The sequence below is a fragment of the Marmota flaviventris genome, chromosome 4, assembly GCF_047511675.1.
Source record: "Marmota flaviventris isolate mMarFla1 chromosome 4, mMarFla1.hap1, whole genome shotgun sequence".
NCBI lineage: Eukaryota > Metazoa > Chordata > Mammalia > Rodentia > Sciuridae > Marmota > Marmota flaviventris.
The window spans coordinates 156,859,509-156,879,495 of record NC_092501.1 but is presented as its reverse complement, the minus strand read 5'-3'; the positions used below and the strand labels follow the sequence as shown (position 1 = coordinate 156,879,495).

Here is a 19,987-nt window from a genome sequence, read left to right as displayed (position 1 = left end):
GCGTTTCCTGGGACCACAGTGCCCACCACATGGTAGTCAAGAGCAGGGTCACTGCTGGGGCCCTGTCAAGTGTCCTCTGGCCTTGAAGCTCTTCCACTGGGGGGGATGGGCCAGTGAGGTGTGGGTGTGAGGAGGTTTGTGGTATCAACAGGTCAGGCCTGTGGTCCTGAGAGAGGTTGGCCTCTTTCAGGTGATGCCTGGTAGGCTGCTGGCACTCAGTGGGCAGCTCAGGAAGTAGGTCCCCTGTTGCATGCTGACTCTGTGGCTCCCCCTGGGCTTGTTTGGCTGCCTGAGCCAGGAGACCTGGGTGGGCTGTGCAGGGTGGCTCTGGGGAGGGGTCAGTCTGCCAGGTGGCACAGAGGTGTCTAGCATGCCCCATCTTCCTGTTAGAGCAGACTGGCGTCTTGTGGCTTTGAGCTTAGCTCTGGGGGCCAACAGGTCCCAAAGTGAAAATCAGGGCTACCAAAATGTTCTCTCAAATGCATGAAAGATTGTTGAAATCACAGTTTGCCTCTTCTCCAGACCAAGGGTTGGCAGACTACAGGTCTGGCCTGGCACTACTTCAAAAGGCCCGCAAGCTAAGAATAGCTTGTACATTTTTAAATGGCTGAAAAAAAATCAAAATCTTTCATGACATGTGAAAATTGTAAGAATTTCCAATTCATGTCCATTAAGAAAGTTTGATTGGAGCCAGTGCAGTGGTGCAGACCTGTAATCCTGCTACGTGGGAGTCTGGGGCAGGAGAATCACAAGTTCAAGGCCAGCCTGGACAACTTAGGGAGAACCCCCATCTCAAATATTTAAAAAGAAATTAAAAGAGCTAAGGATGTAGCTCAGTGGCAGACTGCGTGCCTAGTGTACAAAGGCCCTGGGACCACTCCCCACTGAGGGAGAGAAGGAATGGAGGCGGGGCGGGGGGTAGTAAGTTTGGGAGCTGTCACAATCCTCAGTGTGTCTATGGTCAGCACTGTGGAGTGGCCCTGAGGGAATGCCAGCCAACAATGCCTGCTGGACATTCTCTCTGGCGCTTTCCACACAGTTTGCACCCCACACACGGGGGTGGCAGTTCTTCCCACTTCATGACGTGCCTGTACCCTCTCTCCTGCAGCCCCTGCAGACAGATGGCCCTTGTCTTCGTGTACGGCACCCTGAAGCAAGGCCAGCCCAACCACAAAGTCTTGCTGGACTGCGCCAATGGCTTTGCAGCCTTCCAGGGTCGAGGACGCACGGCCAAGCCTTACCCCCTGGTGATTGCTGGTGAACACAGCATCCCCTGGTTGCTCCACCTCCCGGGCAGGGGCCACTCTGTGCTGGGCGAGATCTACAGGGTGGACGAGCACATGCTGTGCTTCCTTGATGACTTTGAAGGCTGCCCTGACATGTACCAGCGCACCAAGGTGCAGGTGGAGGTGCTTACGTGGGAGGGCGAGGGCTTCCCGGGGGACAGCGTGCAGTGCTTTTTGTACAGCACGGCCACCTACCCGCCCGAGTGGGTCCACCTCCCCTACCACGAGAGCTATGACTCGGAGGGACCCCATGGGCTGCGCTACAACCCACGAGAAAACAGGTGAGAAGGGCCGGTGGGGCCACGGTGAGGAGAGGGCACTCTGCTGGGAGACCTCAGCTCAGTCTGTACCTGAATGCTACAGCAGACTGGTGCCCTTTTCAACAGACATTTGCAAAACTCAATTGGGAAAAAAGAAGCCAATCTATCTTTTAGTGGAATCGATTTTGCAAATAATTATGACATCCCAACAGCAAGATCATACCCCTGAATCTTTCCACCCAGTACCACCTCATTGCTTGCTGCTTTAAGGGCCTCATGGGCTTCTGAATGTACTAGAGGAGGAAGCCTCTGGATCTGAATTCTCCTGAGTGCACCTGGAGAACTCATATGCTCTCCTGCTTCCCTCCACTCTGATCTCTTCTGACGATGATGTCCTCAGTGACTGGAAAGATGGCTGCCGTCAGGTTGGCAGCTAGCTGAATTGATTCTAGCCTGTAGCACCAATAAAGGAAATCTGAGTAAATACTTATTTTGGGTGGTTGAATATAATAATAATAAAATAAAGAAAAGCATGCTGTACTGGAAATATAGCCTCATTCTTCATAATTATGAGAACACACACAGACTACTGAAGATAGCGCTTAAAATTCAACAAGATGTTTTGGGAATTAAAATATAAAGGTGTTGGTGTTTGTTTGACTCTTTTTAAATAGATTTATTTGAATCTAGCAAAATAATGAACACCCACTTGCCGGCATATGCAGGTGAGCACCCAGGTTTCACATGGAGGTTCATCTGCACCCAGACCCCCGCAGCCAGCCCGCCACACCTCCTGAAGGCACAGGACTTGGGGGTGGGCCTTTCGAGAAGAACCAACACATTAGCAATTTGTTCTTCAGGCCTGACAGAAGGCTTAGCTTCCAAATACAAACAGCACTTAAAATAATGTTAGCAAGGCACCAAGTACCAATTACTGCCCCCTCCATCTGACGGTCTGTCAGCGAGCTTCACGTCGGCGAGCGGCTCTGCTCTCTTCTGCTCACCAGCAAAGTCTGCGGTGGATTCCAAGAACTCAGAACAAATGGAAATGCAGCTGCTGCTCCTCAGTGGCCTCGTTCTGGCTGGGGAGCTCACTCACCCTTCAACTTAATGGTAGACTGGGTCGCTAACTACATCTGGCACAAAAACATGATCATTATTTTTAGCCTCTTTTTTCTTAACTGGAAACTGGCTTCACAAAACACAAAAGGCAAGGCTGAGTGTCAGCTGAGGAGCTCGGGTGAGACGGCCCGAGGGCCCAGTGGGGACGGGACCTGGACAGTGGGCCTGTCCTCGGGACAATGCAGGCCGTGGCCCAGCTCAGCCAGGGGGCCCCAAAGTCACCTCCTAGGACTCGGCCATCCAGCATGGCGCCTGCATAGAATCACAGCAGGAAGGGGTTTTGAGAAGTCATCCTGGCCACCTCGTCCTTAGGAAGTCAGATAATCAGCCCCAGGAGTTAGTCTTCAATTACGGAAGAAGGAAGGTGATCAGATTGTAAGATGGCAAATGCTGATTTACTAGAACTGGAGGCAGAGAACTGGAATCCACATTTCTAAAAGGGATCACAATGAATGCTAGTGTTACGTCAACTGGCACAGCCTGTCGCTTATGTGTACATTGTCTTCATTCGAAAAAAAGGGCAAACTAATATTTAGACAAATGCTTCGTTTTATTGATTTAATTTTGACACTAGGAAATCTCACAGAAGTACAAATCATATGTATAATTGTTTATATCAATACAAATTTCCATTGGTGATTTTTTTGGCAGAATGTTGGTTTTGACTCTTCTGTGGAATAAATACGAGATGTAGATCCGGCTGCACAGAAGTGTTCCCGTGAAACACTTGACTAAATCGAGTGTGAGAGAATAATACAAATGGCTAATTAAGTCGGGTGATGCCTGAAAGGCTATAAATACTTCATTCCAGCTCCACGAGCAGATCCCCTTCTCCGACTGTGTCTCCAGCTTTACAGTGCACCAACTTCACCTGGAATTCAAAAAATGGGGGGAGAAGAGTCATAAGCTCCAGTCCGAAGGCAGCAACCCCCTACTCCTTCTCTGGAGGGAACTGACTTTTGGGCCAGGGAGCTCTGGCCTGGGGGCATCCTGAAGATCCTTAGGATGTCCCTCACCTCTCCCTCTGGGCTGACAAGGACAGAAGAGGTGCAAAGAACGTCTATATATGTACACACACACACACACACACACACACACATACACACACAGTCCAAATAGATGCTGATGCAAAGGAGAAGCTCCCCAGCCAATCTCAGCCCCCCATGTGACGAGAAATGCGACCTTCAGGAGCCTCGAGGCCTGCCCTTGGTGGCATGATGGAACGTGAGACTATGCCCTCTCATTCTGCCCGTTTCTCCTCAGTGTCGTCAAGTTGTGCTCGCCAAATCTGTGTTCAGATTTAAAATGAGCAGGGAGGGGCCAGAGTGTGTGGAGACGGTCCCGTGCCTCCCTGGAGGCAGCCACTTGGGTGTGAAAGTGCACGTGGGTTTGTGCTGACTGGCAGCACCGGCCGTAGGCAGACACCCAGAATGCCAGTGACGTCTGGGGCGGTGCGCTGGCCGGTATCCCCGCCATTCGTGGTGAGAGTCCAGCCAGGCTGTTTTATCTCAAACTAGAGCTGAGTTTTTAAGAAGGATGTGAACCCATGCAGGAATATTCCAAAGCCCTCTCAGCAGATGCCATTTGGACTGAAGTGCCTAAATGACAATCCTGATGTCTCCTCTGATTATGTGTCGTGATGTTTTACAGTCACTAGAGACCCTGTCCACTGTGCACCTTTTCTCTAGGAGGAAATATGGCTCTCTCGGCCCAGGGGAGGGGGCTGGTACGTGGAATGAGCAGAGGGACTCCAGCTTGCAGGGGATGGGCCAAAGCACAGAATTCGCTCACACCCAGCAGCCCCTGAGAAGCAGCTCTGGGCTGCTGAGGGCAAAGGGTTCTGCCTCCCTTGAGACTGCTCCATGAGGAAATCCAAAGACATGCAATGGGGCTTCACACTGCTGCAGGAAGCGAGGCCACGCTCAGCCCAGCCACACGGGGACCCTCAGCCTGCAGCTGGCACTCTTCTTGATCCCCCACAAATCATCACAGATGAAATGTTAAATAATCCCAAAGAATAGTTTTTATGTGAACAGAAACCTACATTTTCTTGTCCACTTTTTTAAATGTCATCAAAATTTTGAAAGGATTCCTGAAACACCACAAATCATGCCCTCCTACTCTGCCAAACCTCCCTGACAAGGTGGGGCCACCTGTACCTGCTCCAGCCTGGCAGCCAGCTCAGGGCTGGCCAGTGTGCATGGGGACCTCTGCTCTACCTGCTGGGAGCTACAGGGATCCCCTTGTCCTTCTCTGAGAATCAGTCCCTTTGACTTCTGGAGTGACAGACAGAGGCTGTGTATCTCTCTGATGTAAACCTGGTCGTGAACTGATGGATCTCTCTTTACACCCAAAGTCCCCACGGTGTGGCCACAGTGCAGGCCACAGCCAGCCTTTGCTGCTGTTCTCACACCGATCATGCTCCGCTGTGCAGACACTACCAAACCAGACACCCTTCAGAAAAGGGTCATTTTCCACTAATGGCATCCCCTGAGTCCTGGGAAGAAAGTGAAACGATTGCTTCACAGGCTTTTTGTTTTCCTCAAAGAAAAAATACACTCAAAAAGTTTCACTCTTAACAAATTTCAGTACTGTCACACCTCCTTTTCTCCCTGAATCATTAAGGTCCACGTGTGTGCAAGGGCAGCGGATCCTCATGATCTACAACTGAATTGTTCTCTTCATGGAAAAATTATCTTGAAGAGTTACATTAATTTTTGCAATCTGTAAAACCGTTTCCTGCTGTGTCACCTAAGTCTCAGATAACTAACTGCCTCCAAGACAGATGTAAACATTAAAAATTAAAGACCCCTTAATTTGAAAGACATTAAGGTGAAGAACAATTGTTCTTTAACTATCTGAACACAACACAGACTTCCAGACTTTCTGGAACCCACTCTGTGAGACGGGGATGCATCAATGCAGAGCAAAGAGCTCCTGGATCTTAACATCTTCCCCAGGGAAGAGAAAGATCACCTCTGCAGTCCCTAGCGGGGCAAACCATCCATGACGCAAAGGTGGAAGTTCTCCTTTGGTCATAAGGCTGGTGTGGACTGGTGGGAACATACCTTGCCAGTCTTCCCGGCCGCCATACTGTTCTGCATTTTCATGGCTTCAATCACACAAATTTCCTGCCCTTCTGATACCTAGAAAATGAAAGAAGAGTAAGCTGAAGTTTTAAAAGCACTCTAACTTTGCAGTAACATCCAAGAATGAAATCACTAAGGAATTCTTGGTCAAACGTACTGAAATATATGAATGACCTCTAACATTCCCATTCCAAGTTCATCTTTAGGGGACGGTAGTGAAAGGCCATTCCTTCTATCAACAAGTCCTCATTAGAAAAAAATGGAGTATTGCTTGTGGGGGCTCCCCTGGGGACCTTTAAATTTAGCTGCAAAATTGGAATATTTTCTACTTTCCTAAAATGTCCAGAATAGGCAAATTTCCCAAAACTGAAAGACTGAAGGTTTTTCTGGGGCTGGAGGACACCAAAGTAAGTGCTGTCAGGTGCAGGGTTTCGAAACTGGATAATATTGTTCTAACATTGATTATGGTGACAGTGACAGCTGCTCCTTTACCGGGTCATACCATGTGTGAGTTTAGCTCGTGCAACCATTACCAAAATGGGCACATCTCTGCTGATGGTGCTGGGGAGTATCAGGCCACGAGGATGGCACCTTCCCCTGCAGACACCCCTCCTGACGAAGGCACTTCCCCCACCTGGACAAAGCCTGCAGCTGGGTTCACAGGCCCCTGCTCAGGCTTCCTGGGTTCCGACGTCTGCCTTATCATGAGGAAAATCCTGGCTGAGCCCGGTTTAAACCCAGTGGGGTGAAGCCAGGGGCTTCAACCCAGGAATTGCAGACTAAAAGCCACTCTGTTTATTCACTTTTCTCTGGTCTTGACAGGCAAGCCCCCACGAGCTAGGCCAGATTTTTCTTAGCTTTATGGAAAGGGGCTCTGGGTCTTTGAAATGGCAGGACCAGGGCTCTGCGGGGTGCTGGTGGGCACTGGGGCTGTGCTTGGCCAGTGCTGCACAAGTGCCTAGAGAATGTTCTTTCCTGCAATCCCCAAGTGATCTCCAAGTCCCCTCCCGGCCCCCTGTGGGGCGCAAGCTGTCTCACTGGCAGTGCCGGGAGCCTGAGCTCTGGGTATTCTTTCCTCTGCTGTTCAGGTGGTGGGCTGTTTTTTCCTGGCACAGAAATATAGGAAGAGAGGGGATGCCAAAGCTCCGGAGCTGGCAAGGAGGAGACGCCATGCTGCCGAGCGCACAGTGCTCGCTGTCACTGCAGATTCACCTCACCTGGCATCTGCATTCCATACCCGGGGCAGAACAATGTTCAGGGGGACAGGGAGGGCAGTACCTCAGCAATGCACATGCCCCTGGGACAGTCACCCCGCCCCCCCCCAACACCATTTAGTCCTTTTTCTCTCTTCAGAGGAAGGCAGAGACCAAGAAAGAGAGAAGGGCAGGTCCATGAAGTAGCCCAGCCCACGGCCTCCCAGACAGAGCCAGCAACAGGACTCTACTACCCTGACCCAAAGACTGGGCACCCAGGTCACAGGGGTAGGTGGCTTCCTTGGAAGTGGGTCCGAGTTGCAACAGAACACCATGGAAATTCTGTCCAAAAATTATGATTCAATCTCCACCTCTGGGCTCCGGTCACTACTCCCTTTGCAGATGGACAAGTCCCTGCCACGGGTACTTGTGTGCTGGCCTCCCACAAGCCCACCCACTCTGTCTTCCTCCATGGATATTAGAGCCCAGAGCTGGCTTGGAGCCCTGTCCACCCCTGCCCCTCAGCTTGGGTGGGTGGGCACAGCCTCAGTCCTCTGCCAGCAGCTGTACCCCTGCTACTACCCGTCCCCACTCATCCCATTGCTTGGGTCTGTTAGGCAGTCAGGAGCCCCTGCTGCTTCTCTAAACAGATCTGCAAATAAGAGTAAGAAATGAAGCCTGCACGGGAGACAGTGGTCATGCCAAGGGGCAAAGGCCAGCCTGACAATAATTCCCATAGCAAACATGCTCAAGGCCAGTTAGGCCAAGCCACAACTGCCCTCCAGGCCCTGCTACAGCCTGGGCACAGGGGGTGGACAACGAGTTATGGAGCTCTGCCATTACTTCTCATTGGCCATTGGCCCTGGCTAGCTGGGGTGCTTATAACATGGACCATTTGCGAAGAGGTGACTGCAAGGGCTAGGTCCCAAATCATTAAGCAGAAGTCCAAAGACTCTGATGTAGCCAGAGACAATCAGAAGTGGGAAATCCCAAAATTACAAGTCCCTCTGACTGTGAAACTCTGGTGATTAAAAGAAGTCAAAAGGCTCTAGGGGTACTGCTCAGTGTACAGTGCTCACCTAGCATGCTCGGGGCCTTGGGTCGGACCCCCAGTGCTGCATGGAAAAAAAAAAAAGGAGACATACACACACACACACCAGAGAAAGTACGTCCTGATACAAAGGAATCCTGTCTTCTGCCCGACCAGCGCAGCACTGAAGTACGCAGTGTGACCAGGGCTCTCCATGGCCCCAGGTCCTCTCCCTGTGTCTGTGGCCATACTTACCTCATGATTTACCTTCAAATGAAAACCCGAGTCACCGCATCTCCCCTCGGCTTTATCTGTTTTATAAAGTGTTTGCTCTCACCCATGCCTAAGAGGCAGCTCTTAGAAATCAGTCCCTGATACCCCCCCGCAGCGTTGTCCCAGAGCATCATTCCACACATGCACACACACGTTCACAAACACACATGTCCACACATGGGCTTCATCTAATTTCAACATATTTCATCCCCCAAAATCCAGTCGGGGAAACACAGTGCAGACTGCACATCGGAGAATGCAGTGGAAGCAAACCACGGCGGCCAGCCTCTGGGCAGCGGCTGTCCCTGGGCGGTGTGCTCAGGGTCTGGGTGGACTGGAGCCAGGCCCAGGCCCCCCTAAGCAGCATCTCTGGGCTCTGGTGAGACCCTGCTCTCATCTGGGGCCCTGGGGCTCGTGGCCCACACTGTCCCACAAGAGCACACCACACATCCCGGCGCACGGGGCTGGGCAGGGGCCTGCCCTGAGGGCCTGGGGAGCTGGGCATTGGCTGGGCTCACCGGGGCCTGCAGGCTCGGGCAGGCAGTGTGCATGGCAGGCCCGGCTCCTGCAGCATGTGCGCACGCTTCTCCAACACTTTTGTGAATCATCTGATAAAGACTTAATGATTGTGACAGGATGTCTCCAGTGTTGGGCTTACTAAATGGTCACAAGCCTGGAAAGTCTTTCTGATGAGCCCAGCCCGCCTGATGTATTTCTCCGCTCCCTGTCTAATTGGTGCAAAGTTTGGAGGCCCGAATCCTATATCTTTCATCCGGCTTATTGCGTCCTCTCCCCTGACACGGGGTCAAGGTTCACATTCGCATCCGATTATCAGAGCGGCACTCATTAAGCGGGAGCCAGCCTTGCCCCCAATGAGTAGGCTGGAGAGAGAACTCGGCCCATTTACTCAGCAGATTTTCGCATGTTTAGGGGCCTGCACGTCACCCAGCATCGCTCTGTGCTGAAGAGTTTCAGACATCTCCAGCTGATGATTAATTGTGAGTGATGGGAAATAAAATCCAGTAAAGCCAGCTGCTTGCCATGGTCGGCAAAATGACTCTAATGGATAGAGGCTGCCAATTTTCCAGTTTTACTGGCAAGTCTTCCAAGTGTAATTAAGGGAAGTTATAAATGATATGGAAATCTATCAAGTTCCATTTATTTTCAGAGGACTCTTTCCCCAGAGACTTTTATCTTGAAGCTTATAGTATGCTTTGTTGTGCTAATGATTTAAGCCACATCTTGTTTCTGATTAAAGCCCCCAATCTCCTTCTACCAAGTCCTCTTCACTCCTTCCACAAAGATTAAAAGACAGAACCTCCCCGCGCACGTGGCCTCTCTCGGAAAACACGCAGGGACTGGGACACATTTGGCAACGTGTATCCTTCAGACCGCGAACTGCCATCGCCCCTCAGGAAGCTCAAAGGAGGTGCAGGAGAGGAAAGAGAGGGGGGGATCTCCACCAAACATAAAAGGAGGACCCCAAAAGCAGAGGCTTGAAAGCTGCACTTGCGACCAGATATTGATCAGAAGAGGGTGTCGCCCACTAATGTTATTTGATTTGGAATAAAAGCATGAAAATGATGGCAGAGGCCTCAAATTGGAGACGTGAAGGATGACTGCACAGTATTCCATTTCTCAATTTCATCCTTCAGAGCCACAAAATGGGGGTGATACAGTGACTGGATGAGATTTACAGTAACAGCTGTGGCTTCCCACACAAGGGAGGCCCTTCTAATGGGCTGAGGTCTGCTTGCAACAGACGGGGAGGAACAAAACAAGGTTCCCTATTAAGAGTGTGCAGCCATATCTCTGATAAAGAAAATCATTATGGGAGTCAGGTTTCCTTTAAGATGGCCCCTACCCCCTTTTGTCAATCAAACCCAGGGCTGCTTTAAGGTGCTGTCATTTCAATATAGGAGAGACGACGCCAATGGCGTCGAGTTTGTTCCCCCTTGGAAGCCCACTCTCTAGCAACTGTAAAGAATGCAGAGGAAACCGTGCCAGTGGCATATGGCCTTCTACTGTGCTCAACATTCACACAAAAGACAGGTTCATCAGTCATTGGAGTATCTGGATAAAAAATTAGCTCCTGATGGATGGTATTTTGAGCTTACCTGCTGCTACTACATTACCCGAGAAACACAGGTTTTGAAACCCACATGACATTAGAAACTGCAGACCATGAAACACGACACGTGCGTGAGCACATAATGTACGCCAGATTATACAAAATAATAAATAAGCTATTTAAACCCTCTGCCTAAAATTGGGCCCGCTGCAAGGAACCCTGGGTCACTTCTACGCAGGCCAATTAATGCACAGCATCTGCTGTATAGAAGCGGGGCATGAAGCACTTCCGAATGATTTCGGCAATTAAAAGAAAACTGTTTCCTGCCTCTTCAGACAGCAACTGTTTCCCTGCAAGACTGAGCACCAAATCGCCGTGTGCAGCTGAAAAAATCAGTCCCCTTTTGGAGGGAGAAAGGAGGGGGAGGAGGCATTTTTATGGGAGAAGGAGCCTTCTTTTGTTGTCCTCCCTTCTGTGTTTGTCTGCCAAATGAGACAGAAGGCTTGGAGGGCTTACTGGCCTGCCGCAGTCTCCCCTTCAGCACCGGCCCCCCGAAAACTGGGGATCAGTGTCAACCCTGCCACTACTCCGCACAGGCGAACACCCCTCAATGCCCCTTCAAAGGCTGTGCCATGTAGGACAGGTGCCCAGTGCAGTGTGTCTAGGGCCCTGACTGCTGACTTGGCTAAAAGGCAGGCTGGACTCTGGTGATTCCAGCTTCCTCTTTCTGAGCCGCTGAGATAGCTGCTACGTGTGCTCTCATGGCTCCTGCGGGAGCAGTGTGTACTTTCCCAGTATCTTCATGTAAAGTGTGCCCTGGTGGGGGCGGGGGAACCCCAGGAGGCTGAAGCATTTAAGCCAGGTGGAACCATCATCAAATTATGAGGAAAGGAGACACACAGAGAAGTGTCCCAAGCCCCTGGCGGAGGAGCTGCAGGCCTCCTGGGACTTGCTGAGGGGCGAGGTAACATGTATGGCTTAGTTGCTGGCTCAGGATTGGAGGTCGTGGGTTGGGGTCCCCCACCTAGGACTCCCTGGAACCGTGCAGTGGGAGACAGGAGACCAGGAAAGGAGGGCGGATTGTGACCAGTACAAAATAAGTCTCAGGTTTCACAAAATTCCTTAAAATAAAGAAAAATGTTACTCCCTACTGCCTTCTAACTTAACTCAAAACCAGAGCCAAAACCTATATAGTTACAAAAATGCCTTAAGGTACCTATAAGATACCTTAAGATACCTATACCTCTGTGGAGTAGGCCATGGTAGAGGACTCAGTAAAATTGTGATTTTTTTTACATTTGTGGAAGACTGAGAAAAGATATTTTGAATCTGTCTAAAGCTGAGAACCATCATGTTCAGTGATGTTTAAAACAAATACAACATGCCTCTCGTCCCAGGAGAGAGCATTCCTGGGCTTGCAGTAGACTGTCCTACAGTATTTAATTTGCTGATTGATCCATCGGGATATTTTGATCTCATATTGATAATTATCATTAAGTTAAATTGTAAAAACTGCCAAATTGTTGCCAACAAAAAAAAAACTACCCCTCAGATTTAAAAAATATATGTTACCTGGAAGAGATTAAATGGCCAAGACCAGGAAAGTTGTCACCTCTGAAGAAGACAGGGCAGGAACCCCACTAGAGAGACCACAGGGCAAGCTCATGGCATGTGTAATATTTATTGCTATGTAAAATCTGAAGCAAATATTGTAAAGGTGAACAGAGAGCATACTGGTGACTGTGAGACTGCTCTCCATAACCTTCTGTACGTTCGTAATATTCCATGATTTAAGGGTTTAAAATGTTAATGAACACAGGAATCTCCACGTACGTGCTGTGGAATACAATCTGAGGTTTAGGTGCAAAGCTGGCATGTTCCCAAATAAACTGCTTCAGTAACTACTGCTATGAAATATGTACATGTAATTATTGCCATCATTTTCTAATTCTAAATCAAGGTATCCAGAAACTGAAAAATCTGTCCAACGGCCTGGCTCGCTCCTCTGCCACAGAAAGATGCAACCACTGCTCCTGGCTGACAAGGCGCCCAGGCTGGTGGCATGGGCACACCCACCAGCGGCCCCACCCAACCCTTCTCACCCAGATACCTCACAACTACAGCCTTTCTTCAAGATAGGAAAAGTAAAGGTTTTCCAAATCTGCCTGCCACTCCCCAAGGTCAGCCTGAAGCTCTATTGAAGGAGGAGCTTTGGAGACAAAGGGAAGGTGGTCCATCAGGCTGTGCAGTGGGGCCCCTGCGCCTTGTGGTTTGTGGTTACCTATGTGCCTGGGAACCCCCCCTGGAAGGGACACATGCAAGGAGAAAGAGCCAGGGAGAAATCTGGGTGGTTCTACTAATGATCCCGCAGTGTTTGCACTGTACTCTACAGAGGATGCCATTTTTTGCCCAAGGCATTGTTCTTGAGAGCAACAATCCCAAATCCCTAATTGCCCTTCTGCTCAATGTCAGTCTCAAAACAAAGGGGATCTTCCTCATCTCAGCCTCACAAAAATATCCCAAAGTCTGTCTTTCTATCAGGAACAGGGCTAAGTGTCATGAAAATCAGCAACAGGTACTAAATGCTTCTCTATTATTTTACCTGGATTCACAAACAAATGTCACCAACTAAGGAAGACAGAAATGTAAATGAGCATGCAGCCTTCTTATGTGCTGTGCCTCATTTAATTTTCTGATGCATTAAATAAGATGAATATCACTAATGCAAATATGAGATTTCTGCAGAACCCAAGCATAACTCAGAAGAGTCTTAACTAAATGCAGTGTTAAAATATCGAGTGGGCTGGCTCTCTCTTTTTTTTTTTCTCCTGATATCAATACAAATGTGCTCAGAATGGCTTTATTTTACACTTCAAAGTCAAAATAAAAATCATGCAATAGGGGCTGGGGATGTGGCTCAAGCGGTAGCGCGCTCGCCTGGCATGCGTGCGGCCCGGGTTCGATCCTCAGCACCACATACAAACAAAGATGTTGTGTCCGCCGAGAAATAAAAAATAAATATTAAAAATTCTCTCTCTCTCTCTCCCTCCCTCTCTCACTCTATCTTTAAAAAAAAAAAAATTAAAAAAAATCATGCAATAAATGTAGCAACTGTACATCGAATGTTAGCATATGGGAAAAGTGTATTCTGCCTTCATTCTGAAAGAAAATTTTTGTTCAAGAATATCACAAGTTTAAAAATTAAAACATGGGGCTGGAGATGTGGCTCAAGCGGTAGCGCGCTCGCCTGACATGCGTGCGGCCTGGGTTCCATCCTCAGCACCACATACAAACAAAGATGTTGTGTCCGCCGAAAACTAAAAAATAAATATTAAAATTCTCTCTCTCTCTCTGTCTCTCTCACTCTTTCTTAAAAAAGAAAAAATTAAAATTAAAACATTTATAAAAAATGCTAACTTTGATTACATTAAGTGTTCTCAGTTTATGATACATGCATATAAGATATATATTTTAAAATGATAGTGTTGTATGAAAAAGAGGTATTTTTCAAAATGAAATGTCACTGTAAAAACATTTTCAGAAAGTATATAGAAAAGGCATAAAAAAGTCATTCTATCATTTTCAGATTTAAATTTGTGAATCATGACTTTAATAATCATAGTCCTACTTTGTGGTTTGTTTGCTTTTATGCATTTTACTGTCCTAATATCTCCTGCCCCCATAGTCAAGAAAAACCAATTTAATAATCATGTAAAAATGATTTTGCTGCCATACTGAATGTTAAATAGTGAATCACAGAGATTGAAAATATCAGGTGCTTTTGCCATGCAATCCGGGAAAGAATGTCTAGGGCTCTGGCCCCACACACCAAGACGTCTGGGTGCATCTCAAGTCCAAGCAGCCAGCCCAAGTTTCTTCTTCCTAAGGTTTTTAAACTGCTCAATTGGTCATTTCACAAAACAGATTCGTCATTTATGGTTTATGTCACTTTTGCAGAACTTATTGCTGACCCACCATTCTATGTGTGTCAAGTTTTGCTAATGGTCAACATAAAAATGATAGATTGCTGGAAGTTAAATTACAAATAATGTTTCAGAGTAAAACGGAATGCTCGCAGGCCCTTGGTTGGTATTGTGTCCCTGATTCCCCTGAAAACACACGGAGTAACTGATTGCATCATCTTCGTACTGACCAGAGTGGAAACCTGCTCAGCTTTTGTTATATTCTGAGAAAGACCTAATGTGCCCTGCAGGGTTAAAATAATTTGAATCAACAAAACTTAAAAGCTACAAGTAGTATTTTCTTATAATGGCCTAATGGAGTAAGTGCTATGCTTTTGGTCCAAGTAAAGTTTCTTATGTTTTAATTACACAAGACAGAATTTAACTATAGAAGTTGCTTTAAGAGCTGAATTTTTCACCCTCATTGTTTTCAGTATTAGGGGTTTGGGACATTCTTCACTCATAATAGTAACTCAAGGGTAAAGACTGTTTTATCCCAATACAATGGCACAGAATATGAAAAGAAGTTCTGCAAGGACCCAAAGAGAGGAATAAAAGGAAGCGTATGCCCACCTGACCGCGTGGGCACACATGGGAAAAGGGCATTCCTGAAGAGGAGGCAGGATGCGGAGATGACGCGCCACTTCCCTGGGTGGCCTCCACGAACTCTGACTTTAAGGGACACGTCATATAGGCCTCACTGCTCCACAGTGACACTGTTTCTAACAATGAGTCCTCAAATTAAACCATTCTCAGTACCCACATTTAACTATGGGTGGATGCTTTCAGTATCTGAGCCACCCCAATGAAGCAAACACTAATAGCACATTGTTCCCTTCCACCAAATGCCTTGCTTTCCCACATTAAATTATTAACCAGGAAATGGAAAGTATGAAGGCTAAACCCCTTTGGTATGTGGAAAAGCTAGGCCAGGAGACAGCACTTGTTAAACAAGAAGGCTGCGCTGGCCTGGCCTAGCAAGCTCCTGATTCCTGCCTGCTGAGCCGCCCCAAGCTGGGCAAATGGGGGGCCAGCACCATAACCTCGACCTCCTGTCCCTCTGCTTCCAGGCAGGTGGCACGCCCCTCCTCCCTGCCCTGCCTCTCGGCTTAGGCTTGGACTCGGGTGTTAGAAAAGTAAGGATTTAAGATAAACACATTACTTAAAAAAAAAAAAGCACAAATATGATTTTCAAATTAAAGCCACACAATCAGGGCTGACAAGCTCAGACGGGCAGTGTATATACTCTACAGCTTCCAGAAAAACTTTAAGAAGGAAAATGAACAGACACCCTGCACACTGTGTGCTGGCCTGCCATGAGTCCTTAGAAGAGCCCCCTGTTCCTCCGCCAATGGAGCGTGTGCATGTGCGATGGTTAGCATGGAGGCCAGGAGCCGTCCTCCGTGTCCGCTCCTGGGGAAGCAGAACGCAGGCAAACACTGCCCTGTACACGTGTAATTCCCATGGATCACCTCTCCCACTTCCTAACCCTCGGGGTCAGTCTTAGCCAGTGCTTTCTTCCAGGAATAGCCATGCTTTCAAAACGGGCAGCAATTCACAGCCACTTCGCCTCCGATGCTTTTCCAGAAAGCTAGGGGCTCTATTTCCGTATCATCAGGTACAGCTGTTGCCACACCACATCTCAATTTCAGGCTGTGCACCTAAAACACCTGAATGAACCTCACCACGTTTATTAATATTCCTTTTCTGTAGATACTTTTCTAGAAGCCAGTGCCAACTCCGTGAGTTTTCCTCAATGTTAAGAGGAGATTTTCCCTGTATTAATAAAGAAATCTGGAGGCATTTTAGTATAATCTTGACAGGAAAAGATGTAAACCCCAATGACTTCACTGAGGTATAAAATGGAATCGCCTTATCATCCATGACAGTCTGTCATGTTTGGCTGCTACTTTCCTGCACATAAATAAAAATGCAAGTACTTAAGTGCCTCTAGAAACCTTCTGCTGCATCTTAAATGGTTTTCATTTCACTTTTTCTGCTAATCAATAGAGATTTCTGTCTATACTTTAAGAAATGCATACATCCTACCAGGTCATCCAGGGCGAGCTGTCTTGGGACTGCACATGTGAGGGAATGTTAATATGGCTTTGATCTATGCTTTAGTGTCACCAGGCCAAGATGAAAAACTTCAAACTGCGATCCTACGTTTTGTTTACCAAATGACGGAAGCATTCTGGTACCATACAGATTACAGGGTTGACCTGCCCTTAACTCTCCTTCCCAACTAGACGTTTATTTCAGAAGTCATGCAGGAAGTCCCCCAGGAGAGGACTGTTTCTTAACATGAGTTCTTCAAGGGTATGTTAAGCACAAGTGCTGGAAAGTAAATAGCAATTCTAAGTAAAATCTTCTCAAAACACTGAATTTGGGAAATAAGAGAATAAACCTGGCCTTCTTTCTGCTGTAGCTCCAGATCACTGGGGAGGGGCGGTGCTCAGAGCTGTGTCACTAAGTCAGTCAAACCTCAAACAGGGAGATGGAGAATTCACAAGGTCTGCTTTGCTGTTTTGTGGGGGTCATTTAAGGCAAGGAAAAACAGCCACGGTTGTAACGTCGTGGAGAGTAATTCTGAGCAACCAGGACCCTCTGGGATAGGCATGGCCCTTACCATGTCCCCTGGCTTGACGGAGACAGCCACCACCACTCCAGGCATCGGGGAACGCAGGATGCTGCTTGTGTCCTCAGCCACTTTTTCCAGCATAAACTTGTTCAATTCTGCAGCGAGTTTGGTTAAAACACGTACCTTGTACTTAAGGGGAAAAAAAAAAAGTAAGGAGTTTAAAAGATGAACTTTTCCTCCAAAGCAGCACTCATTTAAAATCAGGATTTAGCTTTTAAAGGAAAATTCCAATATCCTTTAAGTCACATGCTTAAATTCCTTGTACATAACACCCCAATACATTATCTTCTTATACTTTCTTACTGTCAGTCAGCCATCTAAGAAATTTCTTGAAACAAAAACAACTCCTTAATTAGCAATACATAATAATCATCCTGGAGTCCTGAGAAAAACATCTTAACACTTCACAAAGACAAAAGTATGGATCTGCCGGTGTCCCTTCACGGCTTACAAACTTGTGCTGAGAAAGGCAGACTGGTGGGCTGGGTCAGCTGAGGGCTGAGGCGGCGACACTGTGAGCTCACATCAGTAGATGGCAGCAGATCGCTGTCGCAGGACTCCCGCACCCGCCAGAGAGCCGCTGCACTGTGTGCACCCACAAGTTAAGACAAAGGGTTTCAGTGTTTGTTTTGGGTGAACAATCTTTAAAATTCAGATCTTTTCCAATGGCATAAAATGTTACATTGGCAACTGAAAAAGTCAGCTTGCCTTTTTAAGCACATCCCGCAGTCTTTCTGCCATGACAGGATGGGGAGAACACCTTCCCAGCTGGGGGCAGAATATCAAGGCTTTCCACACACAATGTGCACAGCCAAGGGTCTCAGGGCCCCTCTTGTAGGAGGCACATTAAAGTGGGTCCAGTCCCACTCAACATTTCTAATAGAGAATTTCTACCAGACAGGAAAAAATCCTGTCTCTGGGAATCCGTTTTGATTTGATTCATCCAAACGGAAAGGAGAAGAAATGGCTGGACGAAGAGCTACTGAAGACTTCTGGACTCCCACCAACCAAACCTCTGGGGCGAGCGGCAGCGGCACCAGGGCAGCCGGCTTTGAGGAGAGCTGCTGCAACCCGAGGCCTCCTGTGGGCACCATGATGGCAGCGACGCCAAGACGAAATCCAATTTGCCCTTGGATTCTGTACAGAGGCAGCGAGACCTCCAAGTAGGCTCTTTGCAGGGCCTCTTTAAAAGGAGAGGGGAGGGCCCCGATGAAGAGCTTTGATGGCCTAGGTTCCGAGTAGAATTGCGACACTGTGACAGGTTGAATAATAACATCTTTTGCATGTTTCTTTACTCCTGAGTGTGTGTTTTGCAATCAAGACATACAAGCATCTGCCAGTTTCTGAAGGATATGATCCTTAAGTGAAATTACAGTGCAAATAAAAGCTTTTTGCTCCTATTAAAATTCATCTGAGTCATAAGTGGCAAGGGAAAAAGCAAGGAGAGTGCATGCTGCTGTCAGTCTAATAAACATTCTGGGCAGAGGGACTATTTATCAACGATGAATTGTACCTCCAAGTCCTTCATTAAACCTATGGGGGGGGAGAAAAGGGGGGAATATAATTGGGCCAGATTGCACAGTGTTAGTATCTGCCTCTGCCTTGGAAGGGAAAATCCAGGATTGAGAAAGGTGTGGGAGTCCACCAGAAGTTACTTTTCTGCGGGCAGCGCCCTGGGGTGTCCTTCTCTGGGACTGGTCAGCACGGTGCCCCTTCAGCTTCCAATGCTGCACACAGGTCGGTTTTTGCCCAATTCAATTTTCATTGTGAGTTCAGGAAAAGTGAGGAGAATGCCATTTACGAACTTCCACCACAACAGATAAACTGAACTAATTTTAGCTATATCACAAAATAAGCATTAGTAGGGATCCAGTGCTAAGAGTGCATTTAGCCCTATTTCTCCCCAGAAATTACCAGATCCTGACTAAAACTGGATCCTTTTACTCTCTTTATAATTTTCGTATCTTCTGGATTCCTTTCTCTGTGGGACTCCTGCTTGGCTTGGAAAGAGATGTGAGAGTCACAAAGCTCAGCGCCTTCAGAGGCAGGCTTTGTTACCAGTGAAATGTTCCTTTTCCTTTTGTATTTGTTTATTGTTCTTAAATCCGTTTGGGGGATAAGTGACTTATTGTAATCACAAGCGAAAAAATAACAACAAAGTAAACTCTGGTGCACGTGGTTGGCTTAGAAATGGCCTTTCTGAATACAAAGGGGGGCAGAGAGCAGGTTCTCTTAAGATTACCTTTGATGTCGTCCTGGCCCTGTTAGTGTGCCTGCACGAGCCCACCGTCTTAAAACAGCCTCTGGAGGCCCCTGTGGGGTACAAGGAGCCCATGCCCCATGGGGCTGAAATGGGGCTGAAATGGGGCACATGCGGGCCCATCCAGTGAGAATGAGAAAAGCCTTTTGATGCCCAACAAAGAAGTTATTTAAGAATATATACCAGAGATTACAGTCAAAACTGATATCCATCGGTGTCTCGGGATTCTTTGGGGACTCAGGGCAGTCAACTAGCTGAGAGATTTCAGGAAGGTATCCCTTCAGCAACGGCAGGATACAAGTTCAGTTTAGTGATGGACATTTAAATATTCCAGGAGTGGCGTGCGACACTGCCCTGCAGAGTTCAGATGTTTTTGTTGCTGTTGTTGTGAAGCAGACAGACCCCACTGTAGACATTTTCAGGTGGGCAGTCCAGCATTCTACAGGCCCGTTGACAGGGTGGCCAAGCAGGACCCAGAAGACAGCGGTTCTCACTGCCTGGGTCCGCAGTAGCGTCTGTTTGATGAGAAGCTGCCTGTTGGTGGAGCTGGGCTGCTGCGGAGGGGGAAGCGTCAGCTGGGGCCTCATCAGTGGACGGAACTTCACTCTGCTGGCTTTGGGGAGCTGGTCCCCAAACCACCGCCACATAGATACAAAGCTCTTGAATAACAAACACCTCACCATGTAAGTTAGAACAGGGAACGGTGCTCTCTGGGTCTGGCCTGCATGGGCTCCTCAATCGATAAGTGACAATAACGGGAGCAAATGGCATATATGACCCAGTTATGGAAAATGACCCCA

At 47.9% G+C, this 19,987-nt stretch overlaps 2 protein-coding genes across 16 annotated transcripts in view; one reads left to right on the top strand and one right to left on the bottom strand.

Annotated features, from left to right (window-relative positions):
• Ggact (gamma-glutamylamine cyclotransferase) overlaps positions 1 to 18,327 on the top strand; it is a 56,107-nt gene extending 37,780 nt beyond the window's left edge. For 12 of the 14 annotated variants that reach the window (XM_071611622.1, XM_071611623.1, XM_027938822.2 and 9 more), the window contains one exon: positions 1,109 to 2,030. In XM_071611622.1, coding sequence (XP_071467723.1) covers positions 1,122 to 1,571 — 450 coding nt within the window. In that variant the 5' untranslated portion in view covers positions 1,109 to 1,121 and the 3' untranslated portion in view covers positions 1,572 to 2,030. Of the gene's footprint in view, positions 1 to 1,108; positions 2,031 to 17,824 lie in introns of those variants that run through there. The other 2 variants (XR_011707428.1, XR_011707427.1) reach the window with 1 other exon arrangement.
• The window catches only part of Pcca (propionyl-CoA carboxylase subunit alpha), a 359,349-nt gene continuing 342,561 nt past the window's right edge, over positions 3,200 to 19,987 (bottom strand). The window contains exons 22-24 of one of the 2 annotated variants that reach the window (XM_027938819.3): positions 16,916 to 17,056; positions 5,737 to 5,814; positions 3,200 to 3,539 (exon numbers count right to left, since the gene is read on the bottom strand). In XM_027938819.3, the coding sequence (XP_027794620.1) occupies positions 3,471 to 3,539; positions 5,737 to 5,814; positions 16,916 to 17,056 (288 nt within the window). In that variant the 3' untranslated portion in view covers positions 3,200 to 3,470. The remainder of the gene's footprint in view (positions 3,540 to 5,736; positions 5,815 to 16,915; positions 17,057 to 19,987) is intronic. The other variant, XM_071611620.1, reaches the window with a different exon arrangement.